The sequence below is a fragment of the Mercenaria mercenaria genome, chromosome 12 (assembly GCF_021730395.1).
Source record: "Mercenaria mercenaria strain notata chromosome 12, MADL_Memer_1, whole genome shotgun sequence".
Taxonomy (NCBI): Eukaryota; Metazoa; Mollusca; class Bivalvia; order Venerida; family Veneridae; genus Mercenaria; species Mercenaria mercenaria.
In genome coordinates this window covers 73,232,502-73,243,703 of record NC_069372.1, presented here as the reverse complement: position 1 = coordinate 73,243,703, position 11,202 = coordinate 73,232,502, and the positions used below count along the sequence as shown (strand labels likewise).

Here is an 11,202-nt window from a genome sequence, read left to right as displayed (position 1 = left end):
ATGTATCTGATAAGAGGCAGTGAAAGTATTCTAATATCTATAAGTTCAAGCACTAAAATGTCGTTACAGTCCTAGCGACACGTGCTTATTTATTTTGAACTCAAACATACGTTCGGAGATCAACAAATTGAAACTATAGCTGATGCAGCTGTATTTCGGCACTTTCGTCTGTACCTGGAATAACATGTTTGACAGTATTGTGTGCTGTTTTTTGCCGATACGTCCTCTGCCTTCTTAATGACGTTATGATAGGGATCATCAGCAGACAGCTTCCTATAAAAACACTGCCGCCGACGTAGAAAGATGTTTCATAGGGCCTACTCCATTGAAACAATAATCCTGAAAGTAATAAAGCAACTGTTACAGCTCTTAAATACTCTCACTGAATCTAAAAGAGTACAATATCAATGGTTCAAATAAAACACGAATGTTATCACAAAATGTTTTCAAAACATTAACTTACCAGCTAGTGGTCCAGCAATAGTACTTCCTAAAGCTTTGGCAACTTGTCCAAAACCAAGACCATCCGAAATGTTTTCAAGTCCGACTAGCTTCAATATTACGTCCGGCGTGTAACCACCGGTTACACAATACGTGCTTCCTAATATAGCAGACATAAACAGTATCCAGACTTTATTTTGCAGTAATGGTAGAAGTATCATCACTGTGCCGCAAACAACCAATAAACACGTATATATTGTAATAGTCAGTCTAGCTGACACTGGTAAATAAGTATACAATCACAAAATAACTGGGTGAGGAACTATTTCAGACCAAACCAAACATGTACTATGCATAAATCATCTTAATAGACCAGTAACTAGTGTGAATTGGTACACAAATGGCAAAGACATGAATTACATCAAGATTTGTTATGATCGCGGAAATGCGTTACAATTGCAAATTATGTTTCAACAAACAAACGCACGGCAGCTATTCATAGTCATAGATATTTACCATCATCAATAGAGTTCATGCCAATAACAATCTCGTTCAATAATGTTGACAAACGTATAAACTCTGGATTGCTTACATTTACTCGTCAAACTTTTGACGGAAGCTAGTTCCTTCCATGCCAGACGCTGTGAGAAATTACCAACAAGCAGCATAACTACCGTTAGTAAATATTAAATCCCCTAAGACTGCCAATTACAAAGCTGTAACCCTTTTAGGGATCCGTTCTGTGGGGACCTTGTAATCGTGCTTTTAATGGATCTTTGACGGATCTATCTTGCATGAGGGCGATTGATACAGACGATGATCGTGATGCGAAAACATTTCATGGCTTACTGGAGCCGCTGTGCGCGCTGATTGGACAACGCTATGTTTGAAACTTTTCTGGCGGGACCATTTACCCTGGGGATATTAGTACGCAAAAGGTTTATAAATAAAGCGAAGGGCCCGTCAAGTTTCAGCTTTTCCAACGTCAAAACGGGTAAGTGGTTGAAACCCGTGGTCATCAGAGATAGGTCTAAGTCCGTCAAATTTCACTGGTTCCGTCAGCCGTCAAAGTATACCGTCAAAAGAGCATTAATAATATTGATTTCTACATGACAATACTAAACGCCGTCAATTTCGCGAATGCCGTAAAAAGGGTGGTTGCGTCAATACTGTAAAATCCGTCGAAACCTGTGGACGCCGTCAAAAATAGTGAATTCCCGTCAAAATAACACAAAAACAGCAAAACGTGTACATTCCCTGCCAAAGTGACATTTTCATAACAATTTAACAATTAAGAGCATTGAAATACAGAAGTTTACAGCTACAGGGGACACTACTAAGGGTTATAAAATATAAAACAAAACACAATAACGTATTAATTACATGATTTAATTCAACATCGTTATAATAATATAGCAAATATTTCAACATCATTAAAAGTAATTGAAACGAATAAATCTTCTATTGAATTACGTCTCTCCACCCAGAAAAACGAAAAAGGGTTACAAGGTAGTAAATGCCAACCAATGATATAATTAGAGATCAGGTTTTTAAGTAGTAAATTTCAAAGAGCCATCCAGTACTAACTGTTATAGCCCCATCCATGACAAAGACGGGTACGATTACAATTTGGGTGTCAGAAGTGTAGATATTAGTTCTATCTAGTATCAAGAATCTAGGGTCAGGAAGGAATTTTGAACTTTGATAGTTTCAAGTACTCTATGCTGTAAAATTATAAAAATCTTTGTTTCTTGAGTGGGCATCAATGGCGGACAGTGAATTTGTTGGATAAATAAAATTAAAAATAGTGCATATATTTAAGTCAAGACTAACCATAAAGGTTAAAGGTAACAGGTAAAGGGAAGCTCCCTGCGAGGCAGGATAGGTCGACTACAACAAATAATCTCTACATATTTTCCGTGTACTTTTGAGAGTTATACAATGGCTAACTCTGACTCTGAGTTGAGTTTAACGTTGGTCAAGGTGATGGTATGGACCAACAAAGGTCTCCTCAAAGGTCCCCACGAAGGCAAAAAAAATTGCCCTTTGAATGACAATGACGGACGTAGAAAATAATGGAAGTGGACAGTGTTTTTTTTATAATGACAGATCTATAGAAATTTAAACCTGACAAAACACAGGCGCCCGAAGACTGGGAACAGTATTTTTCGCATTTGGGAAGATTGCGCTGAGTTAGGTAGATGGGGAGATAGAGAAATGCTTTTTACCTTAGCTGCTAGTTTGAAAGGACAGGCACGTGTTTTCTAATAGTATCCTCTGCAGAAAAGAAAACCATACGAAAGTCCTCGTTGCCTTGGAACAAAGGTTTGGCAGTAGTGACAAAAGGCTCGCTGGATATCGAAGTTCCAGACCAGGTCCAAACTCGTTGGCGAATCAATAGCTGCATTGGTGACGATCTCGCTTGCTAGCAAGGGAAAGCATATAGCGATTTGAACCGGAAAGCCCAAGAAATGTTAGCACTCCAGCATTTTTCATAAGGCTCTATAAAAACAGTAGATATGAAATGCAGAGTTATGGATAGAGACTGTAAGAGCATAGCAGAAGCGTTGAAGTTGTAGAACGGTATGAAGACTGTTGGGTTGGGGGTCATATCATGATAGGCGTGGGAATGTTTGTAAGGCATGTCGGTAATGGTCTTGATACAAGTAACATGACAGACAAAGTCAAGGTTACAGAAGAAGTCGTCAAGAAGACACGACAGGAATAAATGAAGACCTACCACAGAACATGAGATCCATTCAGTATAGGTTAGACAAAATTTGAAAGAGGTTTCCCACGAGGAGAGACAGAAATGAAAGTGGCCACCAGAGAAGACAGCGGAGACGAACGAGAAGATGCTTCATTTGTCAGTCTCCAGACCATCTTTAAGGAGCGTCCGAAAGGCAAGATCAATCAAGTGCCAATGGTCAATCATCAAAGATAAGAGTGATTTGGGAAACGAGCTTCCGTCCCCCTCTGTAGGTCGAGAGAGGACAAGGAAAGAAAGTAAAAGACCTGAAATTGAGCAAAATTTAGTTGACAACTGTGAAAATTTCAAGTTCAAAAGAAGAATCTAAATCTTCACCTCATTCAAAAACAAGTTTCCCAGAAACAAAAGAAAATTTTAGTAATAAAACGCAGACAGAAGCTTCTAGGATAGGTCAACTTGGAAATCAGGGTTAAAAATTTTGATAAAGGACTTTTTGTTAAGGTTACATAGACAATACTCCTGTAGATTTTCTCTTTGACAGTGGGTCAACAGCTACTTTAAATTTCAAAATCAGTTTTTGACAAATTAGGCAAGCAAACTTTACAAGTAGGAACACTCGGATACAGGGTGTAGAGGTTCTCAGATTAAAGGTTTGGACGTGAAACTTGTCATATGATTAGGAGATGTGTCTATTGAACATAAAGTTTTTTGTGTGTGACATGGCTATGGACGGAATCATAGGCCAAGATTTACATACTTAAGCATGTTAAGTATTGGGATCTGGACAATCTCCAACTGAAACTAAGGTCAGGTCAAAGTATCCAATGTAAAAACGAAGGGCAAAGCAGAACGCGTTTGTAGAATCTTGTCAGTGAGAAGGTAGAATGCCACCTAATTCATACAGCTACATTAAGGTATCGATTCCGAACTCTGTAAATTGGCAAAAACTGGCTATGTCGAAAATTCTGAGTATGGCATTTCATCCCATTTGTAAGTCTCATCGAAGGCTTTGGGTAGACCCACATGCAAATGAAATCGGTGTCGGTGTGTTATCAACACAGGTAAAGAACCTACAGTATTAAACCCGGTTTTAGGTCTTGGTTTCTGCAAATCGTCCTATGAAGAAGTGAAGATGGAGTAATTAGCTGTGCTAACATCAACGAGGGTAGTCCAGTAGATAGTGAAAAATGCAGGTCGTTCCTGACCACTTAACAGAAATGATTGAGAAAAGTTCAATTCTTTTAAAAACACGACGAAAAATTCCCCCTTGCCTCACCCCTGAACAAATACGAAAATATTTTTGTTACATCAAGTGACGAACAGGTTGTACTGACAGAGTAAAAAAAAAGATAAACACAGGCGAGCTCACCCAGTGAAGCAAGTCCTAGACGTCAACCAATAGGTAAAAGGTCGAGTGAGAAAGAAGAGGTAGATCGATGTTGAAGAAAGGTAAATCGAGCCGTCGAATAGTGAATGGTCGTCGCCAGTGGTTTTAATCACCAAGAAAGATGGTTCTATCGTTTCTGTGTGACTACCGGAAGTTAAACGCTGTTACAAAGGTCGATGCTATCCAATTCCACGGTTGACGATTTTGCTTGACGCCCTTGCAGGAAATAAATGGTTCAGCAGTATGGTTTAGCTCCGGCTTTGGCAAGTGGAAATGGATGAGGTGACAAGCAAAGACAGCGTTCTCAACATCGTCAAAGGGGCGGTACCATTCAAAGTGATGCCATTTGGTCTCGTTAATAGTCCAGCTACCTTTCAACGATTGATGGAAAATGTCTTAAGAGGTATCCAATGGGCGAGTCTTTTTTGTATATGGACGACTTATCACTCCGGGTAAGTCAGTAGGGGAAAAACACTTACCGGGTTTTGGAGAATGTATTAAAAACCCCGGGCAAAGCCAATCTAAAATTGAAAGCTTTCAAAATGTCGTTCTTTAAAAAAATCGGTCACGTTTCGGGCCACGAGTTTCGAAGAGGGGAAAGTACCGACGAGAGTAAGATATCAGCAGTAAAAAATTGGCCGACGCCCATAAATGCCAAGCAAGTAAGAAGCTTTCTAGGACTGGCCTCATATTACAGAAAGTTCGTGAAGGGGTTTGCAGAATAGCTGGGCCCGCTGCACAAATTTGTGTAAAAAAGAAGTCGAAAGTTCAGTGGATGAGACATGTGAAGAGTCTTTTAACACATTGAAAGACGCTCTAACTACATCGCGATCCTTTCATTTCCGCGGCCCAAATGTCAGTTCATTTTGGACAACTGATGCAGTGCCCAAGCCACAGGTGCTATCTTGTCACAAGTGCATGACGACAAAGAACATGTTATTGCATACATGAGCAAAAGTATGAATAAGCTGAACAATTTTATTGCATAAACAAGAAAAAGACTTCTGCTGTCGTACAGGCGCTTAAACATTTTCACCATTACTATATGGTCAAGAGGTGTTACTTCGAACGGACAATTCAGCTGTAAGCTGGATGCGCAGTCTTAAAGACCCACCGGTCAACTGCTCGTTGGCTTCAAGAGCTTGGAATTATAATCTCCAAGTAGTCCATAAAACCAGGTAAGAGCCATGCAATGCCGACGCGCTTTCTAGAATCCCTTGTCCCTCATGCAAACGACAGCAAGAAATCAATGATAAAGTGAAAAAGAGGCAGGAGACGAATAAAACCCAGTCGCTAATAACAGTGAGGTAATGATGAAAGTAGAAAGGGAGTAACAAGAAGAAGAAAAGGGCCCGGGGACCAAGCAGCCAAGCAGATTTACGGCCACATCAGTTCATACTAGAAGGTTGGGATCAACGGGACATTCAAGGCTGAACAGCTTGCAGATAAAAAATTAGTTTAAAGTTCTCTCTGCAAAACTTGCCGGGTTTGATGCAAGACCAGAGTGGTCGGGTTATCTCTAGTGGCTCTTCAAAGTTAAAAAACCTTGTGGCGCCAAATGGGACAGGTTGGAAATAAAAGCTGGTATGTTTAATCGGAAATTTGTAGAAGCAAGTGGTTTATAACAACATGGCAGTTAGTTGTACCAAAAGTAAGGGCAACAAGAAGTCATTCGCCTTAATCATGACTTTACCATCTGCAGCTCATTTGGGCTTTGACAGGACGTTTAGACAAAGTAAGACAAGGTTTCTACTGGCCTGGTATATAGACAGTATAAAAGCAATATTGTAAACAGTGTGATACTTGTACGGTCGCAAGTTATCAAAAAAGAAAATAAAGCTCCATTAGGTCAGTACATTGTAGGGAACCTATGGAACGTGTTGCTATGACATTTTGGGTCCTCTTCCGGGAAAACGACAAAGGAAACAATTTACATATTGGTAATTTGATGGTTCACTAAAGGGGTCAGAGTGCGTGCAATTCCCAAAATCAAGTTTGCAGCAACAGTAGCTCAGCATTCGTTGACAATTTGTTACAAGATTGGGGGTCCCCCAAAACTTCAAGTTTATACCGATCAAGGTAGCAATTCGAGGTCTCAATTATTTGCTGAAGTCTGCAAATATCTAAATAGAAAAGACGCGTACTACCAGCTTAAGGACCAAAAGGGCCAATGGGATGATAAAACGCTTAAACAGAACGCTCATCTCAATGCTATCTGTTACTGTGCTAAAGATCAGAAAAACGGGACAAGTATCACAATAGCCATGATGGCATATCGCAGTTCAAGTCACAACACTACAAAGATTTCTCCAAATAAAATGGTTTTTGGACGTGAGGTTGTCTTCCTTTAAATGCTATAATTTGGTACTCCAGGGACACTAACAATCGATATCAGAATGATGACAAATACGTTGACGACTTAAAACAAAGATGACCCGAAGTACATGACTTAGCTAAAAGATAACATACATAAAAGGTCGCAACTATCAAAAGAGACATTATGACACAAAATACTAAGCAGAGAGGTATCATAAAGGTCAACTGTCTGGTTGCATGACCCCTCGAGAAAGAAAGGGGTTTGCACCAAATAGTTAATAAATGGGAAAAGGGCCATTCATCGTCACAAAACTCTAATGATCGATATGTTTGGTAAAAGATCAAATAAAAATAAACGAAGGTTACCAAATAGACAGACTAGGCCATATTCTGGTGTTAATATTCCCAAAATGGTTAAAGGGGGAGAATCACTCAAAATTAAAAGTGCTGAACAGTAAGGTCAAACGTACATGCCTTAAATTATCTAAAAGACGGGGGGGAAACTGAAAAATAAGAAAAAAAAAGTTAAAAAACAAAATTCTTTAAAATTTTACATTTATATGAAATGTAATAAGTTTTATCACAGTTTGAAGAAACTTACAGTACCAAATCAAAAATGGTAATAAGTCTAAAATTAGTAAACAAGTGATAAATAACAATGTAAGTGATTCAAATACATTAGACCAGCTAAATAGTGTAAAATCGTCAACAATAATAGTAAAGGAGATGTACAATTATGAACTCGCGGAACAATATACTGAGATGACGCGCTTGTGAATTGGGTGCAATATTTAAATGAATGTATTTTCGTATTGTCCGCTTACTTAATATTAGTAACAACTTTAATGTTTGATTTTATTCCAGACTATGGAGGCGTGTTGGCTTTGCACAAGGCTTTAAAGTGTAAAACCCGAACTCTATACGCATGTGATATCTAGTTTTCACAGACGCCAGTTTTGTTATTTGTCATGGTGTGACAAAGAAAAGGTATTTACAAGGGCAATGACATGGTGAAGCACTGTACTAGCAGACACTACATAGAGTACGGATGTCAGCCTCACGTTTCTTGGGGTGAGAAATTGCTTTTTACTTCTCGTATACCAGAAGATTACGCTAGGTTTAAATTTAAACCTGAACCTGGGGGCTCAGGTATTGGGTATGGAAGCAAGAAGGTTGATGATGTCGTGGGCAGAGAAGCAGGAAGACAGCCCTGACAAGGGGAGAAAGTTAAGAAAGGGATGGAAAGTCGGCATAAAGGCGAGGTCAGATAGGGAGCGGCTGAGAAAGAAAGGCTGAGAAGGGAAAGGCAAAGAAGCAGAAAATTAGAAACTCTCAAGGAATGCAAAAAATTTCCAATGAAATCTAAAGAAGTCAAGAGGTGAGGTAGATGAGAAAAGTTAGGTATAAGATATAAAAACGAGTTATCACGGCAAGTCCTTTAGACTCACCATGCAATAAAGATAGTAAAGATGTTTAGAGAAACAATCAAGTAGAAACGCCAGCTAGAAACACCAAGAAAGGGAAGGATAGTAAGAAACCAGTGAAAAAAAACCAGACATTGAAAGATATAAACTAGTAGGAAGAATATGTAACAGTGCCACAGTTAAGTGAGTCAGACACTGATTTTGGAAGATGAGGTAGAGGTTAAAAAGTTTAAAGAAAGCCCAAATCATTTTAAGCTTGTCAAGATGAAGATGGTATAAGGAGATTAGTGGGTCACAAAGAGCACCCGAAAGTGACGATAAACCCCTAGAAGATATAGAAAATCAGGACGAGAAAAAATCTAAAGAGTCCCTTAAATCTGGAAAAAAGACATTAGACCCCTAAACAAAGAACTAAATTTTGACTCCCAAAAGAAGACGATTGACAAACAGCCAAAGTTTGTGCCAATTGAAACAGAGGCAAAGTGCGAGAAAAACAGTAGTGGAGAAACTTTGAACATACTGAACCAGAATGCAATGTCAAAGTGACACAAGACAAGAAAATAACGTAGGAAGAAATGAGCAAACCAGATACCGACAAAGACAATGAGGGGAGCATCAGATGTAAATGTAGACACAGAAAACATAGAAAGAAATGTATCAGATAGACACAAATTTAACAAGAAACAATGCAGAAGGAAGAAACTAGTGAGATTGAGCTAGAAAAATTGAACAGACTGAAGCTAAATCCAAGCATTGAAACATACGTTACAAAGAAAGAATCAAAGCAGGATAACCCTGAAATGCAAGGAACAGTGTCCACACAAAATAAGGTAGACACAAATGTAAACTTAGTGAAAGGATCAGATGGCTTTTTCAGAAGAATAATAGAAATTTCCCCAAGTGAAGAAAGGGGGTGAAACTAAAATTACACAGATAATGGAAGAAAACGAAACCACTACATCAAATTTATAAATTTGTATCCCTTTGAGTTTGGCGAGACCAGCTCGCAGGAAAAAACCCCAAAAAGTGTAAATCAGACAACAGTAAATCATACAAACAGTTACCAGCTTAGGGCCGAGTACTACCTTAATCCCGGGGTAATGGCCAATGTGTCCACCTGGCCGACGAGAATGGAAAATGCATATGACGCAAAAAATAAAGGTCAGTGGTATGTTTTCAGATGGGCCAAACCCGTTGACTGGCAGTCTATGTCAGCAGACAGGAAACTTCTCTCATGGGAATTCATGGCCATGTCCCTTGAAGTCGGTTGAATGGGTTTGTTTCAACAAATATGTCCAGGGAAGTACCTTCTGGATAAATATAACTTTTTAGCTCTTCCTGGTTCTGCTAAAGCAAAACAAGAAGCGTCTGAAGCAGCTGGGAACCAGAAGTCGATTTTTACAAAGTACCCAAATTTTAAGAGAAATAGCAACTGGAAGAGTACCGTCTAAAGCAGAGGAAGACCAGATCAAAAATGCTGGGAAATTTATAAATAAAAAGCCAGCTCACACGAGAGATTGACCCGAAGGCTTTAACGTCCCACTGAGGCTTGTAAGTGAAAAATCATGACCAATTAAAACACATTTAAGGAAAAAAATGTATAGTAAATACAGAAGAATTAGAAGTCGTGTAAATAGTGAAATTGCCCACAAAGCGAGAGCAGTAGATAAAGTAATCTTCAAAAGTATTGTGATCCACAGTGTGTTTTTAAGTAGATAAATTTTGTGCTCAATAAATATACAAAAGGTATATAAATTAAAGTGTGATCTACACAGCAAGTATATTTTGTGATCTACACAAGTGTAATAAGATAAAGCAGTATCTACCTGTTATAAAATATATAATATGAGCTACACATTGTATATGAGAAGGAAGAATTCAGTGATATAAAGTTTTCTAAGTCTGAAACAGTGAATGCTAACTGTTTATTATCAGTGAATTATTGAAGTAGATTTCTTGATATGATCTAATTGAAAAGTCAGTGATTTAATGAAAAAAGTAATATGTTTTTAAAAGAATTCGTATGGAAAGAAGAGTTCTATTGCTATTGTGTTTCTGAAATTATCATTGGTTTAACTATTTGGATAAAAGTGTTATTTAAATTTAAGAGTGTATTTTATGAAGTAAGGTGGAAGTGAGTAATTAATATATTTCCTTATATTAAGGAATTATCTTGTTATGGAAATAATAAGCACACAGTGTTTTCATGAAGTTATATATTTCTATTAATCCCGTATGGCATAAATTTATGTGAAGATTCTAAGTAAATTTCATAGGAAAGTTGTGCTGCTAAACTGATAATTCTAGTCTCTGAAGGTTGTAATTAATTTTGCAATCTAGCCATGGGAGTATATTTATTCTAACGAGCGTTTGTAAGGAGAAATTATATGTGAATTTGATGTGAAGATTGCATTTAAAATTGCAAAAGATGGCTAGTGAACATGATAATTTGAGTAAATGAATGGTTGCATTGTTCATGTTGTTCCTATTGTTTGTTGTTTTTCAGTTTTAACTAGACTTCTGAGGTACCAAATTTATTTCAAGTATGTTTCAATAGAAGGGTGCCTAAACATTGCAGAACAGTAAACTAGAATGATAAATGAGCAGAAAAACAGTGTTGTTTAAGATTTATTGTTTGTGTTGATCAGTCTTATAGTTAATATATGATATGTTTATATCTCTCTCTAGAGTAAGTTTATGAGTTTTATAAAATTCTTTATGATTATCTCAAATAACAAAGCAATGCCCTTGGTAGAACAATAACAACTGAAGGTAACCCCTAACAGAACTGAAATAGATAACTTTTTGATTTTCAAGGGGGATAATTTTCGGCAAAGGAGGGGGAAGTGTAATAGTCAGTCCAGCTGACACTGGTAAATAAGTATACAATCACAAAATAACTGGGTGAGGATATTTCGACCAAA

At 37.9% G+C, this 11,202-nt stretch overlaps 1 protein-coding gene across 1 annotated transcript; it reads right to left on the bottom strand.

The window, feature by feature from the left end:
* On the bottom strand, window positions 1-693 carry LOC123533537 (monocarboxylate transporter 10-like). Its single transcript, XM_045315193.2, has 2 exons — window positions 464-693; window positions 1-339 (listed from the first exon to the last, which is right to left on the bottom strand). The coding sequence occupies exons 1-2, from the start codon at window positions 660-662 to the stop codon at window positions 134-136; spliced, it is 405 nt and encodes a 134-aa protein (XP_045171128.2). The 5' UTR covers window positions 663-693; the 3' UTR covers window positions 1-133.
* Window positions 694-11,202: the final 10,509 nt, after the last annotated feature.